Here is a 19823-nt window from a genome sequence, read left to right as displayed (position 1 = left end):
GTATTATAGACAGTGTTCTGTGGTATTATAGACAGTATACTGTGTATTATAGACAGTATACTGTGTATTATAGACAGTATACTGTGTATTATAGACAGTGTACTGTGGTATTATAGACAGTGTTCTGTGGTATTATAGACAGTGTACTGTGGTATTATAGACAGTATACTGTGTATTATAGACAGTATACTGTGTATTATAGACAGTGTTCTGTGGTATTATAGACAGTGTACTGTGGTATTATAGACAGTGTACTGTGGTATTATAGACAGTATACTGTGTATTATAGACAGTATACTGTGTATTATAGACAGTGTACTGTGGTATTATAGACAGTGTACTGTGGTATTATAGACAGTGTTCTGTGGTATTATAGACAGTATACTGTGTATTATAGACAGTGTACTGTGGTATTATAGACAGTGTACTGTGGTATTATAGACAGTGTACTGTGGTATTATAGACAGTATACTGTGTATTATAGACAGTGTTCTGTGGTATTATAGACAGTATACTGTGTATTATAGACAGTATACTGTGTATTATAGACAGTATACTGTGTATTATAGACAGTGTACTGTGGTATTATAGACAGTGTTCTGTGGTATTATAGACAGTGTACTGTGGTATTATAGACAGTATACTGTGTATTATAGACAGTATACTGTGTATTATAGACAGTGTTCTGTGGTATTATAGACAGTGTACTGTGGTATTATAGACAGTGTACTGTGGTATTATAGACAGTATACTGTGTATTATAGACAGTATACTGTGTATTATAGACAGTGTTCTGTGGTATTATAGACAGTGTACTGTGGTATTATAGACAGTGTACTGTGTATTATAGACAGTGTACTGTGTATTATAGACAGTATACTGTGTATTATAGACAGTATACTGTGTATTATAGACAGTATACTGTGTATTATAGACAGTGTACTGTGGTATTATAGACAGTACTGTGGTATTATAGACATAGTACTGTGTATTATAGACAGTGTTCTGTGGTATTATAGACCGTGTACTGTGGTATTATAGACAGTGTACTGTGGTATTATAGACAGTATACTGTGTATTATAGACAGTGTACTGTGGTATTATAGACAGTATACTGTGTATTATAGACATAGTACTGTGTATTATAGACAGTGTTCTGTGGTATTATAGACCGTGTACTGTGGTATTATAGACCGTGTACTGTGGTATTATAGACAGTGTTCTGTGGTATTATAGACAGTGTACTGTGGTATTATAGACAGTATACTGTGTATTATAGACAGTGTACTGTGGTATTATAGACAGTGTACTGTGGTATTATAGACAGTGTACTGTGGTATTATAGACAGTGTACTGTGGTATTATAGACAGTGTACTGTGGTATTATAGACAGTGTACTGTGGTATTATAGACAGTGTACTGTGGTATTATAGACAGTGTACTGTGGTATTATAGACAGTGTACTGTGGTATTATAGACAGTGTACTGTGGTATTATAGACAGTGTACTGTGGTATTATAGACAGTGTACTGTGGTATTATACACCGTCATACCGGTGCGTAGCCGAAACAGTGATTTTCCACCGCTGTGCCGTGAGAGGTCACCAGGTGGGAAAATGGGAAAATGTCCAATTTCACTGAATTTCATTGAAAAAAAAAAATGATTTAGTTGTTGCAAATACTTTGCCATCGTTGAACGTGTGAGCTGCAATAGTGTCTGGCTAAGTAATAATACTCGTCCATGCCGGTGGGTGGCAGTAGGTAGCGCAGTAATGACCTTGACAGTAGAATTAAATGACGTGCGGGAGAGGTTGTGATGACGAGACAAACAGCGATGGAGAAATATTTGAAAAGGAAAAATACTGGGCCCTGGACAACATAACCCAGATGAAAAGCCTCGTGAGGATCAACACATTGAGACACTTGTCATTAAATTGTCAGCATGTATCCGGCCCTCGGTACAACGGCCCGCCAGAACATCATGTTCATCATAACTGAACACCACAGAGCTCCGGGACGACACATGGCGATGTGAGCTGCTTTATGTGCAACATAACGAAGCATCTCACTGCGCTAAACCTCCAGCTTCAGGGACGTGTGGTCACAGACATGTGATGCAGTAAAAGTCTCCACCGCTGTGTTCACGACTGCGCATTTTGTTATAAACTGGCGCACTTGACACAGAGTTCACTCGGCGATTTGCCGACTTCGCAGCTCAGAAATTTAAATCTGACCTGCTCAGCAATCCGTTTGCAGTTGAAGTGGAAAGAGCACCTGTGCACAACCACATGGAGCTGATAGACCTCCAGTGTGATGACACTCAAGGCAAAGTGTGACTGTGGGCGCTGCACAGTTTACAAGCTTCATCCCTGAACCGATGCCTTAACTCACATTTTGCTGCAATAAAAATGATTGAAGTGAGATGAACAGAAAACTTTATCTTATTAGATAAAACATGTTGACACAGTTTTCCTTTGGGGACATAATTTGCTTGATTGAAAAAAAGTAATAAATCGCAATATATGTTATCGCAATACTCAGCATATCACAGTATCGCGATAATATCGTATCGTGACCTAAGTATCGTGATAATATCGTATCGCGGGATCTCTGGTGATTCCCACCCCTAATGAACGGTATTCCTGGCTGACAGCGTCGGAGAAGCGTTGCACATGTTATGGCCAAGAATGCGTTTTATTTGCAACTGAGCGTCTTGGTGTTTGGAGCTACGCTACGCTAACCTGAGGTGGCTAACCAAGGCAGCAACACGACACCATAGCACGACAGGACACTTGTAAGCTACGATGCTTTTAAAAACTTTAGCTGAGACCCGAGTGGATCTACAACTCAGCGAACACATTCGCTGGAGGACCTCTGGCTGGAACAGAACCGCACCGATGTTCTGAACAACCGCGGTATTGAACTCTTTGTTAACAAAGAAAGGAGGATGGACTTGTCTTTAAATAGTGAACAGCAGCTGTGGTAAATGAAGTGCTTTGTTGTTACATAGTAGCGTTACTACTGTGGTCATTTGTCTCTGGTGTCGTTTTGATGATACGGTTGATGTTGTTCCTCTGATGTGAATAATATTACTCGTGCTCTTCAGTGTTTGGATGAATACGTGTTGTAGCGCTGCAGTGTTGCTGGATTGATTTGTTGCTTTGTTGTCATATAAATATATGTGACTGGTTCTTGTGAGTTTGTTCAGAATCAGAACCGTTTATTGCCATGGTATGTTGAACAATCAAGGAATTTGACATGACGGGAGGTGCAAAACATTTAACAAGCAACAGTGCAAAGTAGAAACATATTACAATTTACAGTAAAATATAAAATAAAGTGAAATATAAAATAAAGTGCACAAACGAACTGATAACCGGACTATAGACAAGTGAGATGTAAGTGTAATGTAAAAGTGTATTTAAATAATGTTTTAATGTTTTAATAGTTTTTCGTTAAAGACAGGGTTAGGGTTACCTCAGTGTACTGTGAGTAATACCACATATTGATATTATCATTAGTGCGTCAGTTGTTTTCAAACTGTTCTAATCTGATTGATTATTGGAGGACGTGGATTTCTGCTACTCACATCTACATCATCTTCATCATGAGTCAGCAGACTGACTCCAGTGAGTTTCCAGTTGACTGGTTTTAACCCTCGATGGGCTCAGAGGGGGTTCCCTGACGTTAACCCTTCGGTGTTCCATGTGAGCGTCAGTGGGTGTGAAGAGTGAAGGTGTTCATCTGAGATGAGTCTCTGGAATCCCCCCCCGTGGTCTGAAGGTGGAATGATGGATCTCACATGTAGCAGAGAGTCAGACTGAACGTAGGCCGCTCCATTCCACCTCAACCATTGGTCCGTCTTTGGTCTTTCTTTGGTCCGTCTTTAGTTCACCTTTAGCCCTTCTTTAGTCCGTCTTTATTCCATCTTTAGTCCGTCTTTAGTCCTTTAGTCCGTCTTTATTCCATCTTTAGTCCGTCTTTAGTCCTTTAGTCCGTCTTTATTCCATCTTTAGTCCATCTTTAGTCCTTTAGTCCGTCTTTATTCCTTCTTTAGTCCGCCTTTAGTCCGTCTTCATTCCGTCTTTAGTCCGTCTTTATTCCTTCTTTAGTCCGTCTTTAGTCCGTCTTTATTCCTTCTTTAGTCCGTCTTTAGTCCGCCTTTAGTCCGTCTTTAGTCCTTCTTTAGTCCGTCTTTAGTCCGTCTTTAGTCCGCCTTTATTCCTTCTTTAGTCCGTCTTTAGTCCGCCTTTATTCCTTCTTTAGTCCGTCTTTAGTCCGCCTTTATTCCTTCTTTAGTCCGTCTTTATTCCATCTTTAGTCCGTCTTTAGTCCTTTAGTCCGTCTTTATTCCATCTTTAGTCCGTCTTTATTCCTTCTTTAGTCCGTCTTTGGTCCTTCTTTAGTCCGTCTTTAGTCCGTCTTTAGTCCGCCTTTATTCCTTCTTTAGTCCGTCTTTAGTCCGCCTTTATTCCTTCTTTAGTCAGTCTTTAGTCCGTCTTTAGTCCGTCTTTAGTCCTTCTTTAGTCCGTCTTTAGTCCGCCTTTATTCCTTCTTTAGTCCGTCTTTAGTCCGCCTTTAGTCCGTCTTTTTTCCGTCTTTAGTCCGTCTTTATTCCTTCTTTAGTCCGTCTTTAGTCCGTCTTTAGTCCGCCTTTAGTCCGCCTTTAGTCCGTCTTTATTCCTTCTTTAGTCCGTCTTTAGTCCGCCTTTATTTCTTCTTTAGTCCGTCTTTAGTCCGTCTTTATTCCGTCTTTAGTCCTTCTTTAGTCCGTCTTTAGTCCGTCTTTATTCCTTCTTTAGTCCATCTTTAGTCCGTCTTTATTCCGTCTTTAGTCCGCCTTTATTCCTTCTTTAGTCCGTCTTTAGTCCGCCTTTAGTCCGTCTTTATTCCTTCTTTAGTCCGTCTTTATTCCTTCTTTAGTCCGTCTTTAGTCCGTCTTTATTCCTTCTTTAGTCCGTCTTTAGTCCGCCTTTAGTCCGTCTTTATTCCGTCTTTAGTCCGTCTTTATTCCTTCTTTAGTCCGTCTTTATTCCTTCTTTATTCCTTCTTTAGTCCGTCTTTAGTCCGTCTTTATTCCGTCTTTAGTCCGTCTTTATTCCGTCTTTAGTCCGCCTTTATTCCTTCTTTATTCCGTCTTTAGTCCGCCTTTAGTCCGTCTTTATTCCGTCTTTAGTCCGTCTTTATTTCTTCTTTAGTCCGTCTTTATTCCTTCTTTAGTCCGTCTTTAGTCCGTCTTTATTCCGTCTTTATTCCATCTTTAGTCCGTCTTTATTCCGTCTTTAGTCCGTCTTTATTCCGTCTTTAGTCCGTCTTTATTCCTTCTTTAGTCCGTCTTTATTCCGTCTTCATTCTTTGTCTTTATTCGTTGTTCGTTCATCATTTGTTCACTTTTAGTGTTTTTATTTTGAACATTTTAATATCATTTTGACTACTTTTGACTTTGAGTTATTTACTTGAGGTTGAAATATGATCATATCTATATTAACTAAACTAATGAAGCTGATGTGAAATGATGAAGTCTCTTCATCCAGTGGTTCCCAACCTGTGGTCCAGGACCTCCTGAGGGGTCACATGGTGATCAGAGAGGGTCCTCTGTAGAAACATGCTGAGGCCTCGTTTCCTCACTGGTCCGCTCTGAACACAATGGGAGACATTGTGCTTGTGTTTCCAATCACTTTCTCTTTGTGCCTCATGGTCACATGGTCACAGCTCATCTCCTCGTTCTGATGGGAGCTCCAGATATCGACCGTCTGTGGGGAGTCTGAGTGCTGCAGCGCATTAGCTCCATTGTGGCCGTGGTAATGGACGAGGACTGTGAGTCAGTGGGAGGACGAGGAGACGTCCACTTCCTCCTCCTCATAATGGACTCCTATCTGCTCATTCGCTGTGGTCTGGAGCTGCAGAGTTAACTTTCTGCAACAATAGTTTTCCATTTGTGTAAACGTTGAGAGGATCAGCTCTTCTTCTTCTTCTTCCTCCATCTAAACACGAGAATAAACATTTGTATTCACGTTATCTGGGGACCCCCGAGGGGTCCTGCCCCTCAGGTTGAGAACCTCTGCTTCACATGGTTTCTTCTGTCAGCACTTTTCTATAGAACACAATGAGTTTCTGCTTCTCTGATAAACTTTATTATTGGACCATAAAACATTTTCTGTTGTCTGATTCATCCAAAAATGAACAAAAAGAAAATGTATGAACAGCTAAATATTTCTGCTTCAGAATAATGTTAAAGTTTATGTGACATTAACGTCATTCAGACTATTATTATTATTATTATTATTATTGTGTTATTGTTATGTTATTGTTATGTTATTGTTGTGTTATCTTCATTCTCATGTTGAATAGAAAACGTGAATCCTCTGAGGTCACTTTAAGAGGTTTCCTGTCACATGGTGGATGTTGGTGTAACTCAGCGGGGGGTAAACCTTCACAGGGAGTTTTAAAATGTGACAGACGGGCCGGCAGTTCACTGGGATCTGTGATTTGTTGATGTCCATCACGCTGAACGTCTGCTCACACACGTAGGTAGAGCCAAACAACAGCAGCATCCTCTGTGTCGTCCTCCTGATGTTTGGAAGCTTAACTTGGCTCAGTGAAGCATCAAACTCGTCCAGTTTAAGGGAGTTGAACACGGCGTTTCAGCATCGTTTTAGAAACGATCTCCGTCCAGACTAAAACGCCTGAAAACCAATATCACGTGACTCGTCACGTACACTGGGTATGTGGGCGCCGTGTCAACAGGAAGTAGATTGGTTGCTTAGCTAAACAAAATACGACAGAGTAATGAAGTAGTCTTTAATAATGAAAGGTCGTGTTTGTTACTTAAGATCTTCTCTAAAATCTTCCTCTATGAACTCAGACATTTAGTGGAAAGTTTTAGAAGTTTTATTTTTCAGACTTAACGTTAGTTACAGCTCTGCAGGTCTTGCTCTGTCTCTCAAATTGACTTTAAAATGAACACTTACACGTACAAGTTTACTGGATTATGATCAATGAATGTGGTCAACGCGTCTCTCACTCGTTGCCTCAGGTTCCTTGTTGTTCTCACTCGTAGCTCTGCTGGAGTCTTCTCTGTCTGCTGGAGAGCATTTCCTGTTTAGTTCCTTTACATTTTATCTGCAGACTTCACAATAGTTGTGCAGAACAAAATAAGCATTAATCAGAACAGGAAAGTCCTCCGTTGTGTGTCCATCAGCCTCCCTAAAGCTGCTAACGTGACTTCAGACGTCCGCTCCGTAGGTCTGATATCGCCGCTGGACACGCTGCTCACTAATCGCTCCATTAACAGCTGATTAAAAAGCCCACCGGCCGTATATGGCCCGCGGGCCGTAGCTTGCCCACGCCTGGTGTAACAGCTTCAATAATAAACAGGATTATTATCCATCTTCCTCTTATCGGTCGGGTCGCGGTGGCAGCAGGCTGACCCAGACTTCTCTCCATCGCAACATTCTCCAGCTCATACTGGGGGATCCAGAGTATTATTATTATTATTATTATTATTATTATTATTATTATTATTATTATCTATGAGGCTGATGGTTTGACTTCAGAGTACAGATGTTGAAGCGACAGCTGTTTTTTAAGGTATTGGATGTATTTAAAGTATTTTTAGACTGTTTTCAGAAACTTCACCTTTGAGCTAATTAAAGCTTTTAATTCATCAGTTTATTCTAATAAATATTTAGATATATTACATTCTCACCACATGTTAAACTAAACTAGTTCCGATATTGAACTTTGAGCCGTCTTTATATTTAGAAATGAACTCATTGAAGTTATTACTGTTCAGAGGAGACGTTTGAATAAAGACAGTTTTTCATGTTTGACTGTTTCTGTGACAGGATGTGTTCTCATTATTGATCACTTATAGACTGTTACTGCTGCAGCTAAACATATTAAAGTTTAATAACCACATTATCACAATAAAAGATGAAATCCTTTAAATAGCTCAAACTTTACACTTATCGATCATTTATGCCTAAAAACAATCAGTTAATGATGAAAACAATACATTTATAATTTATTACAAGAAGTTATTTCACATTTATTAGAATCCACTCTTAGAAAGTGAAAACTAGATGAAAGAACAACTAAATAAATGCAGAGTGAATGTTGATTCCAGCCCATCAATGTGATCACGTGTCTCTCTGGCAGAGCTCTCAGGGTCCCAGCGTTCTGCTGGTGGAACCGTTCTACGGAGGTTCTCACAAACAGCTGATCGACCTGCTGCAGCAGAACATCACCGGCTGCTCCGTCTTCACGCTCCCCGCCAAGAAATGGCACTGGAGGGCGAGGACGGCGGCGCTGCACTTCAGCCAGGCCGTCCCCACCTGTGCCTCATACAGGTGAGTCTCACAGGTCATTCTGAGGTCATTCATACATCATCAGGGGTCATTTCTCCATACATGTTGATGTGCAGTACTTGGAAGGGGCGGTGGCTCGTTGTGGTTTTTGTCCGATTATAAGTATATATGAATACAAATGTATTATTATTATTATATGAATAAAAAGGGTTATTAAACCTGACAAACAGAATCAGTTACCATGGTGACCTACCAGAGTCTTCGTCGTAGGACTGAACACCCAGAGTTAACCCTGAAGATACCTCATGAACCACAAATCCTGCTTCCTGATTCAGGACTGTTCTCTGTCTGTAGTTCCCTTCATTAACATCTTATTTCTGTGTGTTTACTCCTCAGAGTCCTGTTCAGCAGCTCAGTCCTGAACCTGTGTGAGCTGGTGGCCCTCAGACCAGATCTGGCACGTCTGAAGAAGGTTCTGTACTTCCACGAGAACCAGCTGGTGTATCCGGTCCGCAAAGACCAGGAGAGAGACTTCCAGTACGGATACAACCAGGTCCTCTCATGGTAAACATTAATACTTTACAATGATGTATGTTAGTGGGGTCATGGAGTGAACAGCTGCCTGACATCTATCTGTCCATCCATCCATCATCCATCCATTATCCATCCATCCATCATCCATCCACTCATCCATCATCCATCCATCATCCATCCATCATCCATCATCCATCCATCCATCCACTCATCCATCCATCATCCATCCACTCATCCACTCATCCACTCATCCACTCATCCATCATCCATCCACTCATCCATCCACTCATCCATCCACTCATCCACTCATCCATCCATCATCCATCCATCATCCATCCACTCATCCATCCACTCATCCATCCATCATCCATCCACTCATCCACTCATCCATCCATCATCCATCCACTCATCCATCATCCATCCATCATCCATCCACTCATCCATCCACTCATCCACTCATCCATCCACTCATCCATCCACTCATCCGTCCATCATCCATCCATCATCCATCCATCCACTCATCCATCCACTCATCCATCCACTCATCCATCCACTCATCCATCCATCATCCACCCATCATCCACTCATCCATCCACTCATCCATCTACTCATCCATCCATCATCCACCCATCATCCACTCATCCATCCACTCATCCATCATCCATCCATCATTCATCCACTCATCCACTCATCCATCCACTCATCCACTCATCCATCATCCATCCACTCATCCATCCATCATCCATCCACTCATCCATCTACTCATCTCATCCATCTACTCATCCATCCATCATCCATCCATCATCCACCCATCATCCACTCATCCATCCATCATCCATCCACTCATCCACCCATCATCCACCCATCATCCACCCATCATCCATCCACTCATCCATCCACTCATCCATCCACTCATCCATCCATCATCCACCCATCATCCACTCATCCATCCATCATCCATCCACTCATCCATCTACTCATCCATCCATCATCCACTGATCCATCCACTCATCCATCCACTCATCCATCCATCATCCATCCACTCATCCATCTACTCATCCACCCATCATCCACTCATCCATCCATCATCCATCCACTCATCCATCCATCATCCATCCACTCATCCATCCATCATCCATCCATCATCCATCCATCCACTCATCCATCCACTCATCCATCTACTCATCCACCCATCATCCACTCATCCATCCATCCACTCATCCATCTATCATCCACCCATCATCCACTCATCCATCCATCATCCATCCATCATCCATCCATTATCCATCCATCCATCCACTCATCCATCCACTCATCCATCCATCATCCATCCACTCATCCATCCACTCATCCATCCATCATCCATCCACTCATCCATCCATCTACTCATCCACCCATCATCCACTCATCCATCCATCATCCATCCACTCATCCATCTACTCATCCATCCATCATCCACCCATCATCCACTCATCCATCCATCATCCATCCACTCATCCACCCATCATCCACCCATCATCCATCCATCCATCCATCATCCATCCACTCATCCATCCACTCATCCATCCATCATCCACCCATCATCCACTCATCCAGCCATCATCCATCCACTCATCCATCCACTCATCCATCCACTCATCCATCTACTCATCCATCCATCATCCACTGATCCATCCATCCATCATCCATCCACTCATCCATCTACTCATCCACCCATCATCCACTCATCCATCCATCATCCATCCACTCATCCATCCATCATCCATCCACTCATCCATCCATCATCCATCCATCATCCATCCACTCATCCATCTACTCATCCACCCATCATCCACTCATCCATCCATCATCCATCCACTCATCCATCTACTCATCCACCCATCATCCACTCATCCATCCATCATCCATCCACTCATCCATCTATCATCCACCCATCATCCACTCATCCATCATCCATCCATCATCCATCCATTATCCATCCATCCATCCACTCATCCATCCACTCATCCATCATCCATCCACTCATCCATCCACTCATCCATCTACTCATCCATCCACTCATCCATCCACTCATCCATCCACTCATCCATCTACTCATCCACCCATCATCCACTCATCCATCCATCATCCATCCACTCATCCATCTATCATCCACCATCATCCACTCATCCACCATCATCCACTCATCCACCCATCATCCACTCATCCACCCATCATCCACTCATCCATCCATCATCCATCCATCATCCATCCACTCATCCATCCATCATCCATCCACTCATCCATCCACTCATCCATCTACTCATCCATCCACTCATCCATCCACTCATCCATCCACTCATCCATCCATCCATCATCCATCCACTCATCCATCCATCATCCATCCACTCATCCATCATCTACTCATCCATCCATCATCCATCCACTCATCCATCCACTCATCCATCCATCATCCATCCACTCATCCATCCATCATCCATCCAACATCCATCCATCCATCCATCATCCATCCACTCATCCATCCACTCATCCATCCACTCATCCATCCATCCATCATCCATCCACTCATCCATCCATCATCCATCCACTCATCCATCTACTCATCCATCCATCATCCATCCATCCATCATCCATCCACTCATCCATCCATCATCCATCCACTCATCCATCCATCATCCATCCACTCATCCATCCATCCATCATCCATCCACTCATCCATCCATCCATCCATCATCCATCCATCATCCATCCATCATCCATCCACTCATCCATCCATCCATCATCCATCCATCATCCATCCATCATCCATCCATCATCCATCTACCCATGTCATTACATTACATTACAGCAGTGGCGGGCCGTGCATTATACCTGGACCTGCCCGACTACAGTTCCATCTCCTAATGATCTCATTATTACGCCACAGTTACTAGGGGTGGGAATCACCAGAGGTCCCGCGATACGATATTATCACGATACTTGGGTCACGATACTGTGATATGCTGAGTATTGCGATAACATATATTGCGATATATTGCAATGTATCACCTTTTTTCAACTGCAAATTATGTTTTATCTAATAAGATTTATAAGATTTCAGTCTGTTCATCTCACTTCAATCATTTTTATTGCAGCAAAATGGGATTGTCAAGCAGACAGACTGACCAACACTGTCATAAAAACCTGTCATAAATGTTGCATGCACCTGACAAACTGAACTGTTTGTATTACAGTCTACATCAGGGCCGGGCCAGTAGCAGATGGATGAAGAAAGTTTGTGTGAACTAATATAAATTACAAGTAAAAGCCATCACCTAACAAGTAAAGAGAACTTACATTTAATTTCAGTGGGAACAGTGTTGTTGATCACCCTTTGAGCACCCACAATGCATCAACGTTTGGTGTGACTTTGGTTGTGTTCTCAGGACAGATGTGAGGTGTTCATCAGTTCACTGGGATCTGTGATTTGTTGATGTCCATCACGCTGAACGTCTGCTCACACACGTAGGTAGAGCCAAACAACAGCAGCATCCTCTGTGTCGTCCTCCTGATGTTTGGAAGCTTAACTTGGCTCAGTGAAGCATCAAACTCGTCCAGTTTAAGGGAGTTGAACACGGCGTTTCAGCATCGTTTTAGAAACGATCTCCGTCCAGACTAAAACGCCTGAAAACCAATATCACGTGACTCGTCACGTACACTGGGTATGTGGGCGCCGTGTCAACAGGAAGTAGATTGGTTGCTTAGCTAAACAAAATACGACAGAGTAATGAAGTAGTCTTTAATAATGAAAGGTCGTGTTTGTTACTTAAGATCTTCTCTAAAATCTTCCTCTATGAACTCAGACATTTAGTGGAAAGTTTTAGAAGTTTTATTTTTCAGACTTAACGTTAGTTACAGCTCTGCAGGTCTTGCTCTGTCTCTCAAATTGACTTTAAAATGAACACTTACACGTACAAGTTTACTGGATTATGATCAATGAATGTGGTCAACGCGTCTCTCACTCGTTGCCTCAGGTTCCTTGTTGTTCTCACTCGTAGCTCTGCTGGAGTCTTCTCTGTCTGCTGGAGAGCATTTCCTGTTTAGTTCCTTTACATTTTATCTGCAGACTTCACAATAGTTGTGCAGAACAAAATAAGCATTAATCAGAACAGGAAAGTCCTCCGTTGTGTGTCCATCAGCCTCCCTAAAGCTGCTAACGTGACTTCAGACGTCCGCTCCGTGGGTCTGATACCGCCGCTGGACACGCTGCTCGCTAATCGCTCCATTAACAGCTGCTTCCTGCTTCCTCCGTAATAAAGCAGACTTTAACTGAACAACAGCTGCTCGTAAAGACAACACGGTCAGCAGCACCTGTACTCGGTCGGTAGTTGATCGGTAATCGAGGCTGTTGTTTGTGATCTTCCGGGTACGGGTCACGTGATAGGGTTGTGAAGAACCAGGGAAGGACAGTCGTGACTGCTAAGAACCAATCAGTGAACGCGGTGTGGGCGTCATAGAGACCAGACCAGCAGAGCTCAAGTGTGTCTGGAGTGCGCCATCTAGTGGATCAACTGAAACACCGGGTATTGCAGGAGAAAGGCAAAATGAATGCGTCTTTACTATAATTTGGACAATTTTGAACCAATATTTGACGGGCCGGATTAAAAAGCCCAACAGGCCATATATGGCCCGCGGGCCGTAGCTTACCCATGCCTGGTCTACATAGTCCAACTTAACTGAATGCAAATGTGTGAGGACAGCTGTACTATTACAGGTATTAACAATGCAACTTGTAAAAAAAATGCAGCATAAGAATCGGGGATTGCCGACAAAACCCTGGTGGTTGTAACCGACAACACTTCTAACGTGGGCGTCGCTGTTCAGTTAGCGGGATTCCTGCATGTGAAGTGTTTCGCTCACCCGCTCAATCTGGCCTCACAGCGGGCGTTACATCTGCCAACAGCAGCAGGCTCACGGGGAGAGCGCGGCGCATAACTGGCTTTTTCAACGGAAGCACGGCGGCAAATGTCCGCGTTTGATTTAAACGCGCAAACGTCCGAAGCGGACGGCGCATTTCTGATTTCTTTCTCCGATGTCTCCATCTTTGTTTTGACCAACTTCCTACCAATCAAGCTGACCCATGACCTCTGCTGACCTCACCAGAAAACAACTCATTGCCATCTAGTGGACTGAAAAAGCAATTGATTTTATTTTTCTAGTACCAAAGAGTTTATAGTTTCTATAATAAAATATCGATACTTGGCTTCCGTGTATCGATAAAATATCGCGATACTATGCTGTATAGATTTTTTCCCCCACTCCTAACAGCTGTCATATCGAAGTCATAATTTTGGTATCATGAAAACCCTAATAAGTACACATAAGTACTATAATAAATGAGATGTTTGTTCTTCTCAGCTGTTTGTCTTAATGAGCGTGTCAGACTGCACATGATTGGTGAACGAGCTGCTCTGATGCTGTGGGTCTAGTTGTCATTAATCAGACGTCTAACAGTAAAGAGCAGAAGACTGATTGTTGTTGATCTACAGGGCAGCATATCAATAAGTCACAATCCTCTAACGTCGTTACTGCAGCATTAAAAACAGCTGATCATTAAGAGACTGTGATTGGATCGAAGCCACATTCACTCATTTCATTATGAGACTCAAATCAGCCTGTGAAGCTCAGTGTATCAGTGTTTTCTATCAAAACTACAGAGGTTCACTCAGTAAAGAGCAGATCTCCTCCAGGTCACGAACATCAAACAATCTCAACAAAAACTAAAAGAAACTCACCAAACTGTCTAAAGTGTAGCATCAGCTGAGTGGTGAAGAGGTACAACAGTGGTGTACTGGTGGTTCTGTTAGCGGTTAGCCAAACACAATGCAAACTGCCACCCACTTAGCTTCTCTGCACTGTCTTACTGTAAAATCCAGAATAGAATTTAAAATCGTCCTCACCTCAGGTTTATAGTTAGGGCTGGTTCAGGTTTATAGTTAGGGCTGGCTCAGGTTTATAGTTAGGGCTGGTTCAGGTTTATAGTTAGGGCTGGCTCAGGTTTATAGTTAGGGCTGGCTCAGGTTTATAGTTAGGGCTGACTCAGGTTTATAGTTAGGGTCAGGTTTATAGTTAGGACTGGTTCAGGTTTATAGTTAGGGACAGGTTTATAGTTAGGGCTGGCTCAGGTTTATAGTTAGGGTCAGGTTTATAGTTAGGACTGGTTCAGGTTTATAGTTAGGGTCAGGTTTATAGTTAGGGCTGACTCAGGTTTATAGTTAGGGCTGGTTCAGGTTTATAGTTAGGGTCAGGTTTATAGTTAGGGCTGACTCAGGTTTATAGTTAGGGCTGGCTCAGGTTTATAGTTAGGGTCAGGTTTATAGTTAGGGCTGACTCAGGTTTATAGTTAGGGTCAGGTTTATAGTTAGGACTGGTTCAGGTTTATAGTTAGGGTCAGGTTTATAGTTAGGGCTGGCTCAGGTTTATATTTAGGGTCAGGTTTATAGTTAGGGCTGGTTCAGGTTTATAGTTAGGGCTGGCTCAGGTTTACACTTATCATATTATTGTTGTTATTGGATGGTGTTATTATTGTTGTTATTATTATTAGTCACGGTTCTTCTACTATCAGCCACCTTGTTGTCCCTGATCAGAAGTGGTGTTCCTGTGTTTGCAGCCTGGTGTCAGATGTCGTGGTGTTTAACTCGGTCTTCAACATGGACTCCTTCCTGTCCTCCATCTCCTCCTTTATGAAGAAGATCCCAGACCACCGACCCAAAGACCTGGACCTGCTGATCCGGCCCAAGTGTGTGGTCCTCTACTACCCAGTCCAGTTCCCTGATGTGAGGTCAGTGAGATCACAGATTGTTGTTTTGAAGATAAACAATATATGATCAATATCAGCTGTAAGATCTCACTTGAGGCCTGTTTTCTATCAGAAGAAGTCTGAAACAAACATGTTACATGAAATATATATTATATATATATATATATATATATATTACAGTGGCGGGCTGTGCATTTTATACCTGGGCCTTCACTGCTGTCCTGCAGCTAAAACAAAAATACACTAACTGCATAGAATACGCAGAGAGTCTCGTCTCTGCTCTGAGGCAGCTCCCGCGTGCAGAACGCTACGTGCTTTCAAAACACCAGAAAAGTCTCTAACGACACCAGGAAAAGTCGCTAGACTTGTCACTAGTCGCTTTTGTCAAAAAAAGTCGCCAGATTTAGCGAAAAAGTCGCCAAGTTGGCAACACTGGCACCTGCTAAATATGTCCCCAGAGCAACACTGGACGTAACAATGGTTCCTATCACATATAAAACCAAACAAAAATCCATCTTCATGAAAACAAGTTGGACAAATAATAATATATAAACAAGCATATTAAAGCTACTAACTTACCAAATTTGTTGACAAAGAGTTAAATCCCAACTCACAAATCCGTTTCTCCTCCTTCAGCCATTGAGTGTTAAAAAAACAAAGCTAGGTAAAAAATAAATAATCTACACCAAGCTAAATGCAAAAAAATGTCATTTCTTCCATATCTTTCAATTTGAACTCTTACTACTCCGACTAAGCCTCTGCTGCTACTTTAAGTTTTGTTTCACAATAGCCACGTGCTCGCCCACTGACCAATCACAGCACACGCTGCACCTCACTGCAGAGCTGCTGCTGAAAACTGAGCTGTGTGTTAATACTGACGTAGCTGTAGGCCAGCTAGCAGCTCTGACACGTCAAAGAATACGCCCAACATGTCAAACTAAAGATCTGATTGGTTGAACACTATGACGATCAACAACATCGTCTCCATTCACTTAACCTGCACATGGATTCACTGGTGAGTCTGCAGGCCTGGGGCCTCTCTTCTACCTAGAGACACAGAGGTGAACTCTGATTGGATCAAAGCTCTACTTAAAACAAGCTGCACTGAAGCAAAGCAGCTGAGGAGCACAGTAGCTGTGCTATGAGAACATAAGATAATGGGAAAAATATTTATATAAATTATAATACATGTAGTGTGTCACAAACCAGGCCGAACAACCATCACAAAAAAGGGAGATGCGTTCGATGAAGCAGTTTAACAATTATTTATTATTATTTAAAGTAACAAAAAAGACAAACATAAACTAACAGTGACATGTGAAGTCAGTAGTTTCAGCTGTGTGGGTGCGTGTAAAGTGTATATGCAGTGTTGTATAGTGTAGAAACCAACCACAACCCAAACCAAAATGGGTGTCTCAGGAAGGAGAGAGCGACCCACTGAGAATCCAGAGGGTTGTTAACACAGGGCGCTCTGGCGCACAGGGCGCCCTGGCGCACAGGGCTAATGGCCTCAGGTGTTGCCACTCTGCCACACCCACTCCAACACCTGCAAGGAGAGCAGCCAAACGAACAGGCAGACAGCGCAGAGAGGGTCGTCACAAGTGTATTTAAGAGATTTATTAAATTCTAAAATAGCTATAACTTTGATTCTGTTTAGGCCAGCAGAGACGGCCCTGACGGCCCTGACGGCCCACCACTGGTATATTATAACTAATAAGTAATAAGAGTGAACGTGTCCTAAAGGAGGAATCATGTTCAGCTCTAACAACCAATAGCCTGATCCTAGGAAACATCAAAGGTTGTTTAATACAAGACACAAATAATAAAGAAGGAAACAGAAAATAAATAAATCAGATTAATAATAATAATTAACTTCTTCTGGTCTGTTTTAAAATGGACTACATTAGATTATAGATTATTCTTAGTGCTGGGCAAGTTAATGCGTTATTGACGCAGTTTTGTTTTATTAAGCGGACATTTTTAACACAAGAATCGGGCAGCGAGCGGTGAACAGCTGTTTGTGTGATGTCACTTCCTTCTGCTGCCGCTCTCCCCCCACACGTCCGTCACTGTCCTCTCTCTCGCTCTCGCACGATCGTCTCGTTACAGGAGGAGGTATTAATGTGTTCACATGGAGGAGGAGGTATTAATGTGTTCACATGGAGGAGGAGGTATTAATGTGTTCACATGGAGGAGGAGGTATTAATGTGTATTAATGTGTTCACATGGAGGAGGAGGTATTAATGTGTTCACATGGAGGAGGAGGTATTAATATGTTCACATGGAGGAGGAGGTATTAATATGTTCACATGGAGGAGGAGGTATTAATGTGTTCACATGGAGGAGGAGGTATTAATGTGTTCACATGGAGGAGGAGGTATTAATATGTTCACATGGAGGAGGAGGTATTAATGTGTTCATAAACACCATCAGTTAATAATTATCTGTAAACTGTTTATTCTAAATCTTAATCTAATGATTATTATCGTTATTAATTCATGTGCTGATTGAATCACTTTGTCTGTAAAATATCAGAGTCAAAAGTTAACAATTCCCTTTAATGTAGAAAACAGATTTTTGTATATTACATAAAACATGTCCTAATTTCTCAGAGTCCAAAGTGACGTCTTCTTTGTTTAACCAACGGTCCAAAAGCCAGACATTGAATTTATTGTGATACAAGACCTCAGCAGGTTTCACCTACAATAAAACATTCAATTCAATTCTGAGCAGTTTCCTCTGATGCTTGAAATAATAACTCGTTAACTCTTCTTCTGAAATCTGAACTCAGAATTCATTCATTCATTTGAGAGAAACTATCTTCTAACCATTTATATTTTATATATTGAACAGTGTGAGGGTTAACACCATCAAGGACACTTCAGTTCTTCTAGTTGTTTCCTCTTTAATACCCACAAAGAAGAAAAATCTCCTCGGACTCAAACTGCAGTTTAGTTTTTAGTCCTTTAACGTCAGAGGTAGATTCCATAGAAGAAGAATCCGTCGACCCAAAAGTAGAGAACAAAACCAGAGCGGGTCTTTTGTGAGTCTGTGAGGCCCTCTGGCCTCTCTGTGGCGTCCATCTATCAACCGGCCTTTGAGTGGACGACTTTAATTTAATAGTGATTGACCTGAGCCAGCAGAAACAAAGACATCACATCCATCACCGCCGAGTCAAACCGGATCAATGTGGACCCCCACGTGACCGGCAGGTGTCCCAGAAGCCTTTTCTTCTTCTGTGGTGGGGCCAGTTTGTTGTGCAGCTGTCGCGGTTCTGCTGGTCGTCAGGTGCTGCGGAGGAAGACCGGATTAATCCTGATCACGGTTTTGTTCTCTAAAGAACTCTGACGATGACGAATTGTTTTTTACAACCTGGTACAGATCTCATGTGTCCTCTTTGTTTCTGGAACCTGACCTAGGACCTGAATCTGGGTCTTTAAATGAGTCTCTGGACTTATTCTAGTAATAAGTTTCCCTTTTGTTCAGGTCTATCTGTCCTCTGGTCCTCACTTAAGGTCCAGGTTCTTGCTGGTTCTCTTCTGGAATGGGTCCATTTGGTTCCTGGTACCTGAAACCAGATCTGGGACCACAATCCGGGTTGGGTCTAAGTTACATAGAGTCTAACTGGGTCCAGGTGGGTCCTGTTCTAAAGCAGATCTATAAAGTAGAATTTAAATAATAAAGACGGACTCTTTTTTTCTCGTTGGGTTTATTTCTACCGGGTCTGTTGTTGTTGTTGTTGGCTGTATTTCAGACCTGGTCTCAATGTCTTTGGGTCTATGACGGACCGGGTCTATGACGGACCGGGTCTATTACGGACCGGGTCTATTACGGACCGGGACTATTACGGACCGGGTCTATGACGGACCGGGTCTATGACGGACCGGGTCTATTACGGACCGGGTCTATTACGGACCGGGACTATTACGTACCGGGTCTATTACGGACTGGGTCTATGACGGACCGGGTCTATGACGGACCGGGTCTATTACAGACTGGGTCTATTACGAACCTGGTCTATTACAGACCGGGTCTATGACGGACCGGGTCTATGACGGACCGGGTCTATTACAGACCTGGTCTATGACGGACTGGGTCTATTATGGACCGGGTCTATTACGAACCTGGTCTATTACAGACCGGGTCTATGACGGACCGGGTCTATGACGGACCGGGTCTATT

General features: G+C 42.6%; 1 protein-coding gene across 2 annotated transcripts in view; it reads left to right on the top strand.

The window, feature by feature from the left end:
- The window catches only part of gtdc1 (glycosyltransferase-like domain containing 1), a 44903-nt gene that overhangs the window by 973 nt on the left and 24107 nt on the right, over positions 1-19823 (top strand). The window contains exons 2-4 of one of the 2 annotated variants that reach the window (XM_079169946.1): positions 8160-8350; positions 8705-8872; positions 15492-15662. In XM_079169946.1, coding sequence (XP_079026072.1) covers positions 8160-8350; positions 8705-8872; positions 15492-15662 — 530 coding nt within the window. Of the gene's footprint in view, positions 1-8049; positions 8351-8704; positions 8873-15491; positions 15663-19823 lie in introns of those variants that run through there. The other variant, XM_079169945.1, reaches the window with a different exon arrangement.

This window comes from Pholis gunnellus (genome assembly GCF_910591455.1).
Source record: "Pholis gunnellus genome assembly, chromosome: 12".
Taxonomy (NCBI): Eukaryota; Metazoa; Chordata; class Actinopteri; order Perciformes; family Pholidae; genus Pholis; species Pholis gunnellus.
This window is presented reverse-complemented; position numbering and strand designations above follow the sequence as displayed.